Consider the following 20,425-nt stretch of genomic DNA (forward strand, 5'->3'; position numbering starts at 1 on the left):
CCTGCCCTGGAAGAAGTAAATCCTTGAAAGCTATTAATGCAAACTGGACTGCTATCTCCTTCAAGTTGATATGTAGATGTTGTAGTCTGGCAGGCCACTTGTCTTGTATCCACTTTCCATTTAGATGAGCTCCCCAAGCTTTGTCTGAGGCATCTGTCGTTAGAATCTGACTCGCCTCTGGCCGGGTCACAGAGAGTCCCTTGTTTAGGTGACATTCCTGAGCCCACCACAAAAATTCCTTTTGAATGCAAGGTATTATTTGAATGACAGTGTCCAGATCCTGGCAGTGCTGTGTCCATACGTTTTTGAGATACCATTGTAGCTTCCTCATATGCAGTTTGGCATTGGGAAGCACCAGAATACAAGATGCCATGAACCCCAAGGCTTGAAGGACTGTCCTTGCAGTCAGCCTGGACTGATGAGACAATTGATGAAAGTAAAGGGAAAGATTCTTTTGTTTGTCCGGGGTCAAAAGGCCATCTGGGATGCTGTATTCAGTCTTACACCCAGAAAGCACATGTCCTGAGAGGGTACTAGACTGGACTTTATTTCGCTCACAGAATACCCCAGGCATCTTAGCACTGCTATCACATACTCCAAATGATGAAGAAGCTCGTCCTTCCTTGAGCCAGAATCAGGCAATCGTCCAAATAAGGATAGATCTGTATTCCTTTTAGCCTGAAGAAAGCTATCACTGGAGCCAGAACTTTCGTGAACACTCTGGGCGCAGTAGATAAGCCAAAGGGCAATGCAGAGAACTGATAATGAGAAGTCCCAGCCAAAACGCAGATACTTTCTGCAACTCAGTCTGATAGGAACATGAAGGTAAGCCTCCTTGAGATCCAAAGTTACCATCCAATGATCTTTGCCCAGCAGAGGTAAAAGCTGTTGTAACGTCAACATTTTGAACTTGGGAATGTCCAGATAAGTGTTCAGGATAGATAAATCCAAAATTGGTCTCCACGTGTTCCCCTTCTTTGGTACTAGGAACAGGCGAGAATAAAATCCTAGGCCCACCTCTGGTATAGGGACCGGCTGTATGGCCCCTATTTGAAGTAACAGAGAAATTTGTTTGTGAGCCTCTATTCTTTGCTGAGGAGGAACGTCTGGCATGCCTTTGAAAGGAGGCAAGGTATGGAAATAAAACCTGTAACCTTGGTGTATGATATCCAGTACCCATCTGTCCTGGGTAATTAAACTCCAATTTTCCTTGAAAAGTGCCAACCTTCCTCCCAAAGGTGCTGCCAGACGAGAAGGCTCTGGCAGCTGAAAAGGTAGGTCATTGGGTCTGTTTACGAAAGGACTGACCCCTGCCCTCACCCGAAGACTGTGCAGGTGAACTCCGTGTTCTAGGCCTGAAAGAGCCCTGAGCTCTGCCCCTACCACGTCTAGATCTACCCCTAGACTGGGAATCATAAGAAGGATACGTCCACCCCTTGGTAGGCCAATTTCTACTAAACTTGGAGGCTGAACCTGCAAAAAATCTTTAACAGTCTGCATAGACTTAGCCTTGTCTTCCATTTTCTTTAAGACTGCCTCAACAGGTGAACCAAACAACACATCAGATTGTAAAGGAGCATCTAAAATCCTTGTTTTAACATGGTCAGACAAATTCTGATCCCTCAGCCAGGCGTGCCTGCGAAGAACTGACCCAGTGGCAGCCACCCTAGACGAGGCCTGTACAGCATCAAAACCACATTGCAAAGAATGCTTACCCACCTGTTCAGAAACATGTACTAAATCTTGTAACTCTTTACACTCAATACCTTCCGCCAGAGCATCTACCTTAGACTTCAATTAAGAAAGTAGATAGTTTTGGTATTTCAACATGTGAAACTGGCAATTCAAAGCCCTCATAGCTAGGGTGGAAGAAGTATAGACTTTCTTTCCCCATCTATCCAAAGCCCTGGCCTCTTTATCTGGAGGAACCGGATTTTTAACAACAGAAGCCTTAACATCCTTAGGCCCCTGACTAACAGTTTCTGGGTCCGCCCTAGGACTCTTAAAAAGATACTTATGAGCTTCAGGCACCCTGTAATACCTATCCGGCTTAACAGGAGCCGGAGGCAAAGAATCAGGATTAAGAGAAGCCTCTGCAAACACATCTTCCACAACATCCAGAACAGGAGGTATAGCCAAAGGCCTATGCTGGGGTAAAAACAAAAATTCTCTAAGCCTCTTCCTGGAATCAGAGAAGTCCTGACCTTCCCACTTAAAATGCTCCCTCATGGAATGAAGAGTCTCTGAAAAAGAAAAATCTTCAGGAGGAGAAGCAGAAGGAGTAGAATCATCCACATCAGAATCAGAATAAGGAGAATACTCCTGCAAGTCTTCAGCCGAAGACTCTGAAACATCCGAAGCTTGCTCAAAACTCCCCAATTCAGGTTCCACCCTAGGTCTCTTATCAGGAGGGGGCAAAGAACCTCTAATCAAAGTAATCAAATCTTCTGCCATTTTAAGCATATGCTTCTTGGGCACAGAACCTGAAGAACTAGGGGTGACACCAACTGAAGCTAAACCTGGCCTGCCTCTGGGAGAAGCCTTGGAAACAGAAGGAGAGGGCCTAACCACCCTAGGAAGGGAAGGGAGTACAGTAACCTGAGAAGCCCCTTCAGCCTGACCTGCCTCCTGAGAGGCCACATCCTGCAATAACAAAGTCTCCCCCTGGGACTCCAGAGAAACCTCCGGCGGAACCGCCGGCTCCACCGACACCTCTAAAGAACTGGCGTCCGCACGGACGGTTCTTCTGCCTAGGCTTAGCTGCTTTGTCCTTGCGCTTCTTCGAAGAAGCGACGTCGGAGCATCCGACGGCATATTATAATTGCACCGCTTCCCGAAGACTAACCTGGCACAATCTAACCTTCTCTTAATAGTGCGCTTATTGAATCTAGCACAAAAGCGACACCCCACAACGTCGTGCTCAGGCCCTAAACAAGGAATACACAAAGTATGATAATCTCTATGCGGTATCTGTTTCCCACAAGAAATACAGTTATTCACTTTTTCTGACATCCGGTAAACCACTGAGGCAAGAAAAAACTAAAATATTCCCCAACGGGGTACTTAGCCAACTTTGACTCGGTCTGAAACTCCGAATTCGAAAAATTTCAGAACGCCAACCGGCACTTGCAACGCTGCTTCTGCATCGGACCATGCGGCAAAAAAGACTGAGGATATGACGTCGGTCATGCGCATTTGTACCCTGACGTCCTGATGTCAGTCTAATGCGCCTTGACCGACGTCAGCCTTATACTTTGATATTCGGGCCGACCGAGGACAGCAGACTACCCAAGTGTAAGGACTGCAGCAATGTGAGATGAAGAACATCATAAAAATTTCCTGTACAGAGGATGGATGGGGATATGCAAGAAGATATTTTTGAGATCCAGAGAAGCCATGAAAGAATCAAGTGAAAGGAAAAAAGTGCCTGCAGTGAAAGCATTCGGAAAGAAGGAACCTGCAGGAAAGTGTTTAAGTGGGAAAGATCTAGAATTGGTCTCCAATGATCATCTTTTCCTGGGACAAGAAACATTCTTGTGTGAAAATCCTTGCCTCTCTGATCCAAAGGAACAGGCTATATAATGCTCTGAGACTTCAACTGAGGAAGGAGGTCTGGAAAAAGCTGTATCTGACTATAAGGGGGGCTGTGTAATATCCAGGAAAGGAGAGATTCGTCCAAATCAAGAAGTAACCTTTTTGGATAATGGACAGAACCCAGGCATCACGGATGAGCCTTGTCCAGGCTGGAAAAGAGAAAGCTGAAAAGAAAGAGGGGTATAACTTGAAAGAAAACCTTGGTAGTCGCAAAGAACTGGGTCTGGCCTGTAAGAACTGCTGAGAAGAGGGAACTGAAGATGATTTTGAATAAAGGGATCCTTCTAGAAGCCTTCTTAGACCTAGAAGCAGAAAAAGGTGAATGTGCTGGTCTCCTAACAAAAAATGTTTTGAAAGGAAAGCTTCTATGAAAATAAGGTACTGATGAAACAGAGGTTTAAGGCCTTGGAGTTCTTTTCCTTTCTCTTGCAGAGCCTTAAATAGCTCTGTCGCTGATGCAAAAAGAGCAGTCTTGTCCTAAGAAACATCTAGTAACTTGGCTTTAATGCTTTCAGGTAATAATTCAAGTCTCAGCCATGAATGCCTCCTAAGCACAGAGGCAGAGGCAGAAGCAGCAGCTCTAGATGATGCCTCAACAGCATCATAATTGCACTTAACTGAATGCCTAGCAACATGAGAGGAAGCAGCCAAGAGAGACATGACATGTGTTTTAATCTCAGAATCTGGCAAGGAAGATAAGGCCTGAGGCTTGAGAAACAAAAGCTAAGGGAGTACCTAGACACATGAATCTGGTAATTAATAGCTCTGATAGCTAATGTGGTAGCAGTATATACCCTTTCTACCCAGTCTCTCAAGAATCTTACTCTCTATCAAATGGAAGCAGCGTGGCAGAAGGGGATAACCAGAAAGACTTACCTGATGCTACAGAGATCACTGCTGGATCTGCAGAGGGGCACTTGGAGAAATTTACAATCAGGAACATTATAGAATCTGTCAGGCCTCTTAGGAGCTGAAGCCTGAGATTCTGGAGTTTGAGGAAACAGAGAATGTGTCTAAGAAAGCTGTAAGGACTGCAGGAACTGCAGAGGACTTGAAGGAGATCATAGTACCACTACTGCTCTTCAGAAATCTGGGAACAATTCCATTGTAATAGTTTGTCCACAGGAAATTTCCTCCGGAGGGGTATCTCCTCCATTAGATTCCTCCTCAGAAGACACATACTCCAAACGTGAAGCAAGTTGGGTGGAATATGCCAAAGAATCTTCATCAGAAGAATCGTTCTGAGAAACAGAATCAGGTACCTGAGACACAGCAGCCTGAACTGGGGAGGAAGAGAAAGAGGGCAGAGGGGAAGTAGGTTTCAAAACCATCAAGGCCTTAAAAAGACCCTGAGAAAAAGCTTCCCAATCCGACTAACAAAGAATGTTAGGATGCTTAGTTTTGCGCTTAACATGTCCTTCTGGAAGAGGGGACTAACAGGTGGAACCAGATGTAGGCCTAACAGCAGACTAAGCCAGATCCTTAGTCACAGCCTCAACAGCAGAGACGTTGCTAGAGTCCTTCAACACAAGTCATGGTTCCCCCATATCACCTGAAAAGGATGTCTGCAAAGCCTCTGACATGCTGGGATCCATTACCTTAGCAGCTTCCACAAAGGTAGCTGCTGAAGCAGCAGATCAGACCTCTGACTGTACTACTGGGTCTTCACCAACCTCAAGGGGTACATCTGAGGAAGAAGGCACAGTGGAAAAGGATTCAGGTTTCAGCTTAGTCACCTTCCTCTTCAAACTCTGTTCAGCCGAAGGACCCCCGGCACCTTCCGTAACTTCTTTAGCAGGACATCTGAGCCTCTGATTCTCCAGATACAGATTCAGAGCCGAAAGACAAGTAAGCAATGTTTTAGATAGAAAGGCCTGACAGACGGAACAAAATCAGTGGTTATGACTAGGCCCTAAACAGATGAGGCAGAACTTGTGGCTATCTTTTATGTGGAATCTGCATTCCACGCCTACACTTGCCCTTCCTGGATGACATGAACAAAACAAATGGTAGCAACAAGAAAAAAGTCACCAAAGAGGCACTTATCTGAGCTGTAAGTGACACACAAATGAAATCCGGCTGCAAATCAAATGTAGGAGTCAACCTTCCTAGTGGCAGCAGAAAAGTTTGGAGGATGGCACATGCAGATGTCCTTTTATGGCTGACTGTGTCAAAGCAGTAGTGCAATGTCCCACAAACTGGCAGTAGCTTTGAAGCTTTTGTATACTTGCTGGACATAACCATATGTAAAGAATACCGCAACACTGACTAGAAGGACGAAGATATCCTAGAGAGGATTGTAGCTCTGAAATAAAGTGAAGGTAGTCCAAGGTAACCCAGCTCAGGAAAAGAGTAGCAATTATGGATGACTCCAGAAAGTAGATTCATTGCAGACAGCATAGCTGGGCACCATTCCTAAAAATCTTAAAGCTAGCAACAAAATAGGAGTCAATGACTGGGACATGACAAATGGCCAAAGACACTCAGAAGCTGAATATGGGGTTACAAAGTTCTAATATCAGGGGGGGGGACTAGAGTTCTGCTTCTACCAATAATGACAGGGTAAAACCATAAGGTGCTAGCAATAAAAGTCTGATTATTTGAAGCAGTAAGCATAGATTTTCTTAATCCTGCAATTCACAATCATTGCAAAAACAATTTATTTAAATCTAGGAGTGCTAATGCTTACATAACAGGTGATAGAGAAGTACACAGTTTTTTTTTTTAATCTTGCACCATACATTTGTGTAAATTGGTTAAAACCAATGTCTAAACTGTTTACAAATTAAACGTACCTGAAAAAAGAACAGTAGGGTACTTTCTCAAAATAGCAGCATAAACATTTTTTTTTAAACAGAATCAAATAGTACTAATGTTATGAAACAATATTTACCTTTTCTGGGTCACTATATAGTGATTTCAAAGTGTTAAATACTGGAGGACACCCCTTGCTGAAGTTGATTCTCAAATACCTGTCCAGACACTCACGAAGTTTCTCACCTGAGAAAAGAAAAAAAAAGCCTCTGAAATTAATACTAAAATGCTCAGACATTTTAGTAAATATAAAAGCACACAGTGTAAACCAGAATGAGTTCAGTCAGTTCTTTCTAGGACTGTGGCAGAACAAAAGTACAACCTCTACCAATGGAAAAAGTACAGTTGTGTACACTTACCATAAATGTAGATGTTAAGAGTGTATTCACTGCTGCAGCCATCACACTTGGGTTATCCTGCCAGGGGTAGACCTCAGTCAGCCCAAATACCAGAGGCTTAGTATTTCTGAGTAGGTTGTTGTCACTCCAGGACTGATGTCAGGTCATCAGTGGTATAAAATCAGGCAGCAGACACCATTACATCACTTTTTCTTGCCCCAACTGTCAGGAGCCCCCCAAATATGGAGCTAGGTTATGGTGGAAGAACACCACCAGTAGAAATTAAATACCAAAAAATTCCCTGTAAGGAGTGAGGAAGAGCAAGAGAGAGAGACAGAGAGAGAGAAAGGGGGGGTGGAGGGTGGGAAACCAGGACTGCAACAGTGAACACACACTAACATCTACATTTATGGTAAGTGTACACATCTGTACTATGTTCTTTGTGTTTCACTGTTGCAGTCATCACACTTGGGTTGATTCCCAAAGCTGAAGAAAAGAGTGGTGGCAGTCAAGAAGACTGGGGGCTGGCTAGGATACCCTGCAAGACTGCGGTTGCAAAGCCTGCCCTGGACTTGAAGATAGGCAGGTGGCAATGCTTGGTGATTGTATGAACCTAAGTCCATGTTGCAGCCTCCAGGATGTCCCTGGTCTCCCTCAGGACTAACCCAACTTTCATGCCTAAAGTGGTGTCCAGATATGGCCCTGCCCTCTGCCCCTGCTGCAAAAGCTGACTAGCAATTAGTCAGTTTTCCTGATTTAGTTCTATCCAGGTAAAATCTGAGCTGTCTGTGCACATAGAGAGAATGCAGAATTCTTTCCCCCTTGTTTTGTGGATTAGAGAAAAAAGTGGGCAAATGAACTGATTGGTTGAGAGCCACACTGGACACCACTTTAGGCATGAAAGTTGGGTTAGTCCTGAGGGAGACCTTGTCAGCATAAAAAATGATGAAGGGTTCTACAGCCATGAGTGCTTGTACGTTAAGGGTGGCCAGATGGCTACGGAAGGTCTTGGGTACAAAAGATTGACAAATCGAGCAAGCGGTATGGTCATGCTCCTGGTCTAAACAGAGAATGCAGCGGTCGTGCGTATCTATGTGGTATCTGGCACCAGCATCGGCATTTACCTTTCTTAGCTGACATCGGCTAATAGTAACTACAGTAAACCAAGCTCAAGCAATATAAAGTCAAAATCCTCAACGGGGTACTTCACTTTAGACGTCTTCAAGTAAAGGAGTGAAGTGATCGATATGACAATCGACTGCGGCTGAAACGTTCTGAGGTCTGTGCGTGCAGACGTTACATTTAAGGTCCCTGGCTTAAGGCCCTGTGTGAGATACCCCACGCACCTACAGCAGCCACGCCTGAGCTTTTGCACAGGAGCCGATGTTCGGGTCGCCTGAGGCAGGGAATCCCACACTAGGAACACTGCAACATAGGAATACGACAGAGATTTTTGGCTATAAAGTCTTTCAGAATGGTTTTAAAGGACAAGAGGGAGGGTACTAACGTGATGGATACAAGTACAACTTGCAGACCATAGCAGCACGGTATGAAGAAAGACCATGCCCATCAGATTTATTAGGTTTATGGACAGGAGTTTTTGGTCACTGAATCTTAACGACTGGCAACACAGTTGCCTACAATGATGTATAATTTTATAAGTTTTAAAAAGCTGTGTACATGTCAGTTGATGGGGTAGTTCTAACCAATTTAGGCTTTTTAGTGCTACACAGTGGTGGATTCTGAAACGGGTATTTGCTGCAAATTTAGTACACAGCAAATTACTACACTGAAGATGCTCTGCCTTGGCTCTCGTTCTGGCCATCAAAGCATTTTCTTTTTATCACACGGATTAATGCGGGCACACACAACTGCTAGAAAAGGTATGGATTATCTAGTTCCCAACTCAGAAATACACTACAGAACCACAAATCTATCGAAAGTTTTTGATGTACAAACTGAATCTACACTCAAAAATTAATGCATCGCCAATTTGCTTTTCACACTAATTTTTCCACCTAAAATGCATGCAGGAAGCATACAAAGGAAACTGGTACGCTATCTCTGCTCCATACTGCTTTTCTTGATATTTCATCCTGGTGTCCTGTACTACATAAATATTCCATTTCAAAGAAACAAAATTAGGCCAAGATGTGGCTTGACTAACCTCACGTGCGAGGAGCCTTTGTTGTACTTGCATAAAAACAGCCTGGCCTAACATTAAATAAAACTGACAAGTAGCAAATGTAATACACAAGTTTTAAAGGAATACTATTAATTTTTCATGGAATCCCCACAGAACTACATACAGAATAACCATTCATTTATAGCGATACAAGGGCTTTTAAGAAAGTGAACTGTGTCACTAAAATCCCTTAATCTAAAAGCATATAGGGTAGGATTCTAAAAGTAGCTGTAGCTAATCCTACAAGATAAGAGTGCTTCACGAACAGCAGTCTTGAAAGAAAGAGAGGTGAAGTGGAAGGAAGGAGAAATGCAGTACGGAAGAAAAGGGAGCATTTCTGTTATCTGCAGAAGCAGGAGAGAGCACAAAGATGAGCATTATTCCTGCAAGGGGAAAATAAAAGTTTGGTTTACTTCTGAAACTGTACACATTTAGAAAAATGTTTCGTTTATTATTTTTATGGAAAAAATGGGCCGAGCAATGGGACTTGAGAAAAGGTTAGCATGGTTATGGGATATATCAAGTGTGTGATTAACAAAGGGTAAACACTCTTGGAAAAGAATAAATTAATAACCTCTGCTAAATGAAATTGTAATAACCTCTGCTAAATGAAATTTTAAGACTTGTTTTTGAAAAATTAACTATCTAGGAGACAAAACCAAGATGTGGAAGGTTTTTGGAACACCAGAATTTAAAAGACTGTTTTATGTTGTAGTTTGTGTCAGTTTGGGTAGAAAGCTGTCAATGCTAGAATAATTGCTCTCATCTCTCTCAAACTGATGTCCTCTTGTTTGTGAGAGTCTGGCCAGGCGCCCTCGACTTTGAGGTCCCAACATTGCTCCCCAACCGTGGTCTGAAGCATCTGTGAACATTTCCTGCATTGGCAGGAAGGGCTGCAAAGGCAAACCCAGGTTGTGGTTCACATGAATCAACCACCGTCGATTCTCTTTTTTGAGGCAGGGTAGTATGGGAATTTTGTATTCCAGAGGATGTGTGTATAGATTCCAAAGAGATCTTGGATACCACTGAAGTTTCCACATGTGCAGCCTTGCCAATGATAACATAGGTTGAAGCCATGTGGCCCAGGAACTGCCTAGCAGTCATTTCTTTGGTCTGCAGTACAAAGGACAGGTAGTGTGTTAAGTTTTCCACCTTTTGAGGAGGAAAGAAGGCCTTCATGTCTGTCCGAATCCTGCAACAGAAGAAGACAAGATCCTCGGTGGGGGTCAGGGAGGACTTGGGATAATTTATATGGAACCCCAGAGGCTACAGTAGGCAGTGTTTTCTACAAATGGAGTTGGAGGGATTCTTTGCAATCTGCCCTGATGAGCGGGTCATCTAGGCAAGGAAAAATCTGAATTCCCTGAGTCGTGCAGCAGGCTATCACTGGAGACAGGCACCTGGTGAAAAACCTTGGAGCTGTAGAGAGTCTGAAGGGCAAGGTCAAGAAATGATAGTGAAAAATAGCCACAGAGAAACCAGGGTATTTTCTGAAACTGTGTCTTATGGGTATGTGGAGGTAGGGATCCTTGATTCCAAGGTGGCCACAAACCACTACGGCAAGATCAGGGGGAAAAGTGTTCTTAATGTGAGCATCCGGAAGGTGGGCACTTTCAAGAAAAGGTTTAGATAGGAGAGATCCAGGATTGGTCTCAAGGGACCCTCTTTTCTTGGTACTAGAAAGAGCCTTGAATAGAAACCTTTTCCCCAAGCTGTGGGACATGCTGAATGATGCCCTGGGCCATGAGATCGCAGAAAATGGCTTGAAGGAGAGGAAGATGATCTTTGGGGGGCGGAGGGATACCCCTTCCAACTGGGGGGGGGGGGGTGTGTGATCCAAGTCATTAAGAACCCTCTTTCTATTATGGAGAGGACCCACCTGTCTAGTGATGTGTCTCCACACTTGGAGACAGTGAGAGAGAGTGGACAGAGGGAAGGGGGGGTGGATTCAAGAACGGCAGGTAGTCGCATACTACCTGCCCTGTCTTGAAACTAAGGCTTAGGTGCTGGTAGCTGCGAAGGTGTGGCTGGAGTTGACTATTTCTTGGAACCTTCCTGGGTCTTGAAGAGGTAGTGGGTGCTGAATGCTTCCTAATAAACTGGGTGTTTGAGGGATAACTCCTTTGAAACTTGGGGATAGGAGATACAAAGGTTTTAAATCCTGTAGCGCCTTCCCCTTTTGTTGCAAAGTCCTAAAATTATCTGCAAAGTGTGACTTGTCTAAAGGTACATCAAGTAACTCTGCCCTTACATCATCTGGTAGTGGCTGTAGTGGTAGACATGAATATCTTTTAAGGGCAGATACTAATGCAGCAGATCTAGCAGAGGCCTCAGCAGCATCAAAGCCGCACCATATGGAGTGTCTAGTGACTTGTGAGGTCAAGGAAATAAAACTGGACAGTTGAGCTTAGGCTAGAATCAGGGATGTCAAGACAGCTGTTTGGAGATTTTATAAAAGAGCTAATGCATATTTTGACATACGAGTCTGATAACTGATAGCCCCGAATGCCAAGGTAGAAGATGTGTAGACCTTTTTGCCCAAATGTTTCACAGCCTTGCTTTGTCCGTAGGCAGGAGGGAAAAAGGAAGAAATTTGGAAGCTTTATGAGTGGAGCTAGAGATACTGCCTGGATTGGCTGCAGGGCATTTCACTAGAAAGTTAGCTGTTTCAGGGACATTGCAAAATATACCAGGTCTGCGTGGAGCAGGGCGCTGAGAATCTGGGATCAGGGAAGCTGCACTTAAAGCATCAAGAAATGCTGGCTGGACTGGGGGAATAGCTAAGGGGGCAGGGGAAAGTGCAGTTGTGTACACTTACCATAAATGTAGATGTTAGAGTGTTATTCACTGTTGCAGTTTTTACATTTAGGGGTAATCTGCTGGAAGGTTGCCCTCAGTCGGCCTGATTAACAAAGTCTTGGGTCCTGCGTCAGTTGCTGTCCCTTCTTACAGGACGTCAGGTAGTCAGGGGTACAAAACATGCAGCCGATACCATTACATCAGTTTTTCTTGCCCCAGATGTCAGGTGCCCCCCAAATGGGGAGCAAAATACATAAGTAATTAAAAACACAAAAATATACCTTCAAACAAAAGCAAATACACCAAAAAGGCTTTTAAGCATAGTAAAGGAAAGTAGAGGCATAGTAAGAGAAAAACAGGGGGCTGGAGGGAAGGTAAGAAGGACTGCATCAGTGAATACACTCGAACATCTACATTTATGGTAAGTGTACACAACTGTACTATGTTCTTTGTGTTTCACTGTTGCAGTCATTACACTTGGGTAGATTCCCAAAGCTATGGTTGGGAGGATGGATTTATACAGCATTAGGACCAGCTATAAGGCCCTGCAAAAAGTACAGTTGTGTACCTACCATGAATGTAGATGTTAGAGTGTATTCACTGTTGCAGTCATTACTCTTGGGTTATCCTGCTAGCAGGCTACCCTCAGATGGCCAGAATTTCAAAGTCTAGGTCCGGCGTCGGTTGCGGTCACCTCTTTCCTGACGTCAGTGCACCAGGGGTATAAAAGATGCAGCAGACGCCATTTTCTTCAGTTTTTCTTGCCCCAGATGTCAGGTGCCCCCAAATTGGTAGGCTGAAAAATATGCCAATAAAAATGCATGCACAAAAATAACATTTCCTTCATCTACAAGCAAATACACCAAATAGGTTGTATAGGATAGAGAAGTGCAGATAGACCCGGCAAAGAAAAGGGGGAAGGTGGGTGGGTAACCTGGACTGCAACAGTGAATACACTCGAACATCTACATTTATGGTAGGTACACAACTGTACTAGGTTCACCGTGTTTCACTGTTGCAGTCATTACTCTTGGGTTGAATCCCAAAGCAGAGGATGGGTGGCTGGGCTATATAGGATTAGGAGAGGCTATGAGGCCCTGCAGGACTGCAGTGGCAAAGTCTGCTCTGGACTTAGAGTAAGAGATAAGAGGTAGTGCTTTGTGAAGGTGTGCACTGAACTACAGGTTGCAGCCTCTAAGATGTCTTTGGATGGCACTCCTCTGAGGAAGGCTATTGAAGTGGCTGCTGCTCTGGTGGAATGAGGCCTAATGCCCTTAGGCACTGATTTGCCATGTTGAGAATAGCAGAAATGGATGCAATGGCCTATCCATTTAGAAATAGTCTCTTTTGAGATAGCCTTTCCTTTGATCCCGCAGCATATGACACAAAGTTGCTCAGTCTTTCTAAAAGCTTTAGTTCTGTCCAAGTAGAAGCGTAGCTGCCTGTGTATGTCCAAAGAATGCAGAATTTTCTCACCCTTGTTCTGTGGATTTGGAAAAAAGGTAGGCAAGTGAATGGTTAGGTTGAGGGCCACACTGGACACCACCTTAGGCATAAATGTAGGGTTTGTCCTCAGAGAAACCCTGTCTGGATGAAAGGTTCCACAGCCATGAGTGCTTGTAACTCCGAGACTCGCCTTGCAGAGGTTATTGCTACGAGCAGAGCTGTTTTCCAGGATAAGAATTTTATATCTGCTGTTGATGCTGGCTCGAAAGCAAGCAGTGTGAGTTTTTCCAAAACATAATTGAGGTCCCAGGCCGGAATTGGTGCTCTCCTTGGAGGCCTAATGTTTTTGGCCCCTCTGAGGTACTAAAGGATGAGAAAAGATAGGTGGTTCCACATTATAATGGGCTGAAATGGCAGAGGCATGAATCTTAATTGATGAGAAAGAAAGGCCTTTGTTCAGCATCTCAGTTAGGTATTGTAAAATCTGAGGGATATTTGGGTACACACGTGTCAGTGCCTTGTTCCTGGTTCCAAGCACAGAATCTCTTCCATTTATCTGCATAAGATTTTCTGGTGCTGGGCCTCCTGGCCTCCAAGATAACATCCAAAACAGCTTTTGAAAGAGGAGTGTTCTGAATGGCTACATTATCCGCCATGCTGCTAGATTTAAGGTCCTGAGTTGGCTGTGCAGGATCTGATTGTTTTGTTGGGTCAGCAAGTGAGAAGTTTGAGGTAAAATCCAAGCTGGACCTTGAGACAAGCTCTTTAGGATTATGTACCAGTGCTGGCATGGCCAGTCTGGTGCAATCAGTATCATTTTTGGCTTCTCTTGTCTGACCTTTAGGAGTACCCTGGAATGGAGAGGCAGTGGAGGAAAGGCATATACGGTTAGATTTTTCCAGCTGAAGGATAGGGCGCCCACTTTCCATGCTTGCTTGAGATAAATCATTGTGCAAAATCTCTGCAATTGGCAGTTGTGAGGGGAGGCAAATAGATCTATGTCTGAGCATCCCCATTTCCTTGTTATCATGCTGAAGACTTGTGGATCCAGTTTCCATTCGTGGGAATCCATGAGGTTTCTGCTTAGTTCGTCTGCCAGAGTATTTGTTTTTCCTGGCAGGAATTGTGCTTGCAGGTGAACTTGAAAAGCTAATGCTGTGTCCCATAAGGGCATTGCTTGTCTGCAGAGGGGGTAGGAATGTGCACCTCCCTGCTTGTTTATGTACCACATGACCGTAGTGTTGTCTGTCTATCAGTAACTGTCCTGGATGAAGCAGGTCCTTGAAAGCTGTCAGAGCATTTTGAACAGCTAGCATCTCTTTTTGATTGATGTGAATATGCATCTGATTTGCAGACCATGTGCCCTGAATACATTTTCCTGCCATATGGGCACCCCTGGCATAATCCGATACATCCGTTGTCAGTGTTTGTCTGGCTGTGGGTAGACTGAATGGCAGACCCTTGTTGTGGAGACCGGCTTCTGCCCACCATCGAAACTCCTGTTGCAGGCAGGGAAGGAGTGCAATTACTGTCTCCAGGCTGTGGCAATGCTGAGTCCAAACACTTTTTAGATACCATTGTAGTTTTCTCATATGCAGTCTGTCGTATGGAATTAGTAGAATGCAGGATGCCATGAAACCAAAGGCCTGCAGGATTTTCCTTGCAGATAAGTGGGTTTTTGTTGCCAATTTGTTCAAGTAAGTAGTCGGATGCTTTTGTTTGTCTGGTGTGAGATAAGCCATCTGGGCAGCTGTACTTAAGCTTGCATCCAGGAATATTATCTCTTAAGGGCGCACTAGTTTTGATTTCTTTTCGTTTACTGTGTACCCTAGGCCAATTAGTAATCTTTCTACAAACGCCAGATGCTTTAGAAGAATATCTTTGTTCTCTACTTGAATTAGGCAGTAGTCCAAGTAGGGATATATTTGAATTCCTTTTTGTCTGAAAAACGCAATTACTGGTGCCAGGCATTTTGTGAAGACCCTGGGCGCAGTAGATAAGCCAAAGGGCAGTGCAGAGAATTGGTAATGCATTGAGCCAGCTATGAATCTGAGGTATCTTCTGCAAGATTGTCTGACTGGAACATGCAGGTACGCCTTTTTTAGGTCCAAGGTTACGAGCCAAGCCTTCTTGCCCAGCATGGGCAGTAGCTGCTGTAGAGTAAACATCTTGAATTTTGGAACTTCCAGAAACGTATTTAGTATAGACAGGTCTAGTATTGGTCTCCAGGTTTTGTCCTTTCTGGGTACTAGGAATAGTCTGGAGTAAAATCCTTGCCCCTGCTCTTGTTGTGGTACTTGCTGAATGGCACTCATGTCCAGGAGGGCTGTAATTTATTTTTCTGCATCTGCCCATTGATTGTGTGTGGCAGGTCTGACATACCTTTTGACCTTGGTAGAGTGTGAAAATGGAACCTGTAGCCTAGGGACATTATGTTCAGGACCCATTTGTCTTGGGTAACCTTTTGCCAATTTGATGAAAAAAGTGCTAGTTTTCCCCCTAAGGGGGCTGCCAAAAGAAAAGTGCTTGGGATCTGGTAGAGGAAAGTCATTGGGACTGTTTAATGTAAGGCTGTGATTTGTCTTCTCCGCTTTTGGAGGTAGGACCACCCCACTGTTTAGGCCTGTAAGAGCCTTGGGGCTGAGATCTGCCTCTGGGATGCTTGTATCTGCCTCTTTGTGGCCTTGTCTGACACTGGAAAGGACCAATTTTTAGAAGGCCAGTTCCTGCTAAACCTGGGTGGTTGTACCTGTAGGAAATCCTTGACTGCCTGCATAGATTTTGCTTTACCCTCCATTTTTTTTTCAACACCTTCTGCTTTAGTACCAAACAAAGTATCATGCTGTAAGGGTGCATCTAATAATTTTGCTTTAACCTAATCAGGCAGATTCTGTTCCTTTAACTAAGCAAGCCTTCTAATAACAGTACCTGTAACAGCGGCGCTGCAAGAGGCCTCCAGTGAATCATAACCACATTGCAAAGTATGCTTTCCCACTTGCTCAGCTGCATGCAATAAATCCTGCAATTCCTTGTTCTCTGAACATTCAGTATTTGTCAACAATTTCTGTTTAAGCAGTGACATTAAATATTGCTAATATTTAAGCATATGAAACTGACAATTTAAAGCCCTTACAGCCAGGGTAGCAGAAGTGTAGACTTTTTTCTCTCACCTGTCTAGTGCCGTAGAATCCCTATCAGAGGGGACAGGGTTTTTTGCAGTGGAAGCCTTGACCCCTTTGGGACCCTGAGATATAGTTTCTGGGTCAGCAGCGGGGTTTTTACATAGGAATTTATGAGAATCTAGGACCCTGTATTATCTGTCTGGCTTAGCAGGTGCAGGAGGGTAGAGAGTCAGGGTACAGGCCGGACATCTACAATGTCTAGAACAGGTGGAATAGCAAGGGGTCAGTGCTGAGGAAGTAGTAGAAAGTCCCTGAGCCTTTTCTTAGATTCAGAATAATCTTGGCTCTCCCAGTGGAAATGCTCCCTCATGGTAAGCAGGGTTTCTCCAAAAGAATAATCCTCAGGAGGAGAGGCTGAAGGAATGGATTTTTCAGCACCAGAATCCTCATAGGGAAGCATGGAGTAATCCTGCTCAAAAGAGGAATCAGAGGAAATGGAAACCTGTTCAGAAGAATCATACTCAGTCTCTTGCCTAGGCCTCTTATTAGGAGGGGGATGGGAGCCCCTGATCAAAGTAATTAGGTCTTCGGCCATTTTGAGCATCTGTTTTTTAGGCATGGAAGTCTGAGCAGGAGAATGCTGTACTTGTTTCTTTGTCTTTGAAGCTGAAGATGGCTTAATATATAGTTGTGTAGGTCTGAAGACACCCTCAGAAGCCGATGCCTGCTCAGCGGCTCCGGACCCATCTAAGGGAATGCTTTCCGAGTGTCCAATACCTTTAGTATCCAGAGGCCGAGTCGGAAGCGGCCTTTGGCTCTGAGGTAGCGGGCGCCAGGGGCTGCAAAAGCACCTCACTGAGAACCGGCGACTGGCCTAGCAGAGGCCTCGTCAGTTTTGGACCTTGGATGCCTATCCTTTTCCTTGTCCTTGCAGTTTTTTGTAAACTCCGGTTGTCTGCTTGTCCGATGGCATTATATAATTAAATCTTCAGCCAAAGTAATGAAATACAAAATCAAACAGACGCTTAATAGTGCGTTGGTTAAATCTAGCACAAAACCGACAGCTAGCAACGTTGTGATCAGGGCCTAAGCAAGGAATACAGCAAGAGTAAAAATCCTTATGAGGTATTTGCTTCCCACAAGAAATACAATCGTTATCTTTTTCTGACATCGGTCTGGAGCAAGAAAAAAAGTTTCCCCAACGGGGTACTTCGCTTTAATGAAGACTTTGGTTCTGAAATTCGGATTTGAATATCTCAGGAGTTAGCCGACCGGCACTTGCGAACTGCTTTTGCTTCAGGCACCGCGCGGCAAGAAAGACTGAAGAAAATGGCGTTGGCTGCATCTTGTATACCCCTGGCACACTGACTTCAGGGAAGAGGCGACAGCAACCGACGCCGGACCTAGACTTTGGAATTCTGGCCGACTGAGGGTAGCCTGCCAGCAGGATAACCCAAGAGTAATGACTGCAACAGTGAAACACGATCAACATCAGCAGTGGCAAAGCCAGCTCTGGATTTAGAGAAAATTGTTAAGTGATAATGCTTGGTGAAAAGTATGAACTGAACTCCAGGTAGCAGCTTCTAGAATATCCCTGGTAGGAACACCTCTGAGAAAGTCTGTAGAAGTAGATGCAGCCCTGGTGGAATGAGATCTGATCCCTGGGGGATAGGTTTTCCATAGTGCTTGTAGCAGAAATTAATACAATGGCTTATCCATTTAGAAATGGTTTGTTTTGAAATAGCCTTCCCCTCTGCCCCTGCATCAAATGCTACCAGCAGTTCAGATTTTTTTCGAGATTTAGTCCTGTCCAAGTAGAATCTAAGTTGTCTGTGTACATCCAATGAATGCAGAATCCGCTCCCCCTTGTTCTGTGGATTGGGAAAGAAAGTTGGCAAATTAATGGACTGATTAAGAGCCACACTGGATACCACATTGGGCATGAATGATGGATTGGTCCTGAGTGACACCCTGTCCGCATGAAAGATGATGAAAGGCTCCACTGCCATAAGTGCGTGTAATTCAGATATCCTTCTAACTGAAGTGATTGCTAAAAGGAAGGCTGTTTTCCAGGAAAGAAATTTTAAGTCTGCAGTAGCAGCTGGCTCGAAAGGAGGGAGAGTGAGTTTCTCCAATACAAAGTTAAGGTCCCAGGCAGGGGTTGGAGATCTCCTGGGTGGTTTCAAGTTTTTGGCCCCTCTGAGATGCTGCTTTAGCAGAGGATGAGAGAAAGGGGGGGGGGGGGTCTGTGTTGTAATGAGCTGAAATGGCTGAGGCATGGATTTTAATGGAGGAAAAAGACAGGCCCTTGTGAAGCATCTCAGTTAAGTATTGCAAAATCTGAGGTAAATTGGGCACTGCTGTGCTCATACCTTGAGACCGAGTCCAGCCACACAATCTTTTCCATTTGTCAGGTATCCGCGGTGGTACAGTGGTAGCGTTACCTCACAGCAACAGGTTCTCCTGTTCGATTCTTGGCTGGAGTGCCTTGTGTGGAGTATACATGTCCTCCCCACGGTAGAGTGGCCTCCGAAAGACATGCATGAATGGGCGTGCCTTCGCTGAAGGTTGGGCATCGGGATGGCAACTCGGCATCATAAAAATCGACTGCTAATCATTAGCGGACCGGAGTTCCGCTGTGGCGACCCCTAACCGGGAAAAGACCAACAATCAAGCATAAGATTTTCTAGTACTAGGTCTTCTTGCCTCAAAAATTACATCCATCGCAGGTTTGCTGAGGGATGCTAAAGGGGAATTTAAATGATTACCCAAGCTGCAAGATTCAATGTTTGGAGCGGAGGGTGCAGAATTTGGTTCTTCTGCTGAGACAGTAAGGAAGGTATTTGAGGCAGGTGCCATGGAAAAATTTGTGACACTGCGCAGGAGTGGGTACCAGTGCTGGCATGGCCAGTCTGGAGCAATCAAAACATTTTTGGTTTGTCCTGTTTGACTTTTAGTAGAACTTTGGAGAGCAGAGGCAGAGGGGGAAAGGCATAGATTGATGACAGTTGAAGGACAGAGCACCCACTTTCCAGGCTTATTTGTGAGGAGTTCTTGTGCAAACTTTGTCCAACTGGTAGTACTGGGGTGAGGAAAAAGATCCATGTCTGGGCTCCCCCATTTGTGTGTCAACATGTTGAAAATCTGTGGTTCCAGTTTCCATTAGTGTGGGTCCATGAGATTTCTGCTTAGTTCGTCTGCCAGAATATTCAGATTTCCTGGCATGAATTGAGCTGCTTGTTGTACTTTGTAGCTCAATGCCGTATTCCACAATGCCATGGCTAGTCTGCAGAGGGGGTAGGAATGTGTAAACTCCCCCCCCCCCCTGCTTATGTACCATATAACCGTGGTGTTGTCCGTCTTTACGATTAGTTGTCCTGGATGAAGGTAGTCCTTGAAGGCTATCAGAGCATTCTGTACAGCTAGCATTTCTTTTTGATTGATATAAAGGTGCATTTGATTTGGACTCCATTTGCCCTGAATGCACTTCCCTGCCAGATGAGCCCCCCCATGCATAGTCTGGCGCGTCTGTAGTTAGGGTTTGGGTGGCAGGGAGTGGTGTGAATGACAGTCCCTTCTTTTGGTGGCAGGCCTCTGACACCATAGGAACTCTAGGCGCAGGCAAGGTATGACAGGAATCATTGTTTCCAGGCTGTGACAATGTTGACTCCATAAACTTAAGTACCAATGAAGTTTCCTCATATGCAGTCTTACATATGGAATTAGAATAATGCAGAAGGCCATGAACCCCAAGGCTTGCAGTATCTGTCTTGCAGATAGCAGGGTTTTTGTGGCCACCTGTTTGAAGTAAGTCACCAAATGAATTTGCTTTTCTGGCATAAGGAAAGCCATCTGGGAAGTTGTATTCAGGCTTGCACCCAAGAATGCAATTTTTTGAGGGGGTACCAGTTGTGATTTCTTTTCGTTTATGGTGTACCCTAGACAAGTTAGAATCCTTTTTACAAACGCCAGATGTTTTAGAAGAGTGGCCTGGTTTTCTGACTAAATTAGATAATCGTCCAGGTAGGGACATATCTGAATATTCCTTTGCCTGCAAAATGCAATTACTGATGCCAGGCACTTTGTGAATACCCTGGGCGCAGTAGACAAGCAAAAGGGCAGTGCAG

The 20,425-nt window shown here is 44.6% G+C and overlaps 1 protein-coding gene across 1 annotated transcript in view; it reads right to left on the minus strand.

Moving 5' to 3' along the window:
* The window catches only part of NAA15 (N-alpha-acetyltransferase 15, NatA auxiliary subunit), a 2,782,393-nt gene that overhangs the window by 1,844,330 nt on the left and 917,638 nt on the right, over positions 1 to 20,425 (minus strand). Inside the window, exon 8 of the mRNA XM_044060403.1 lies at positions 6,488 to 6,594. Coding sequence (XP_043916338.1) covers positions 6,488 to 6,594 — 107 coding nt within the window. The remainder of the gene's footprint in view (positions 1 to 6,487; positions 6,595 to 20,425) is intronic.

The sequence above is a fragment of the Protopterus annectens genome, chromosome 2.part0 (assembly GCF_019279795.1).
Source record: "Protopterus annectens isolate FY-2018-M chromosome 2.part0, PAN1.0, whole genome shotgun sequence".
Lineage (NCBI taxonomy): Eukaryota > Metazoa > Chordata > Ceratodontiformes > Protopteridae > Protopterus > Protopterus annectens.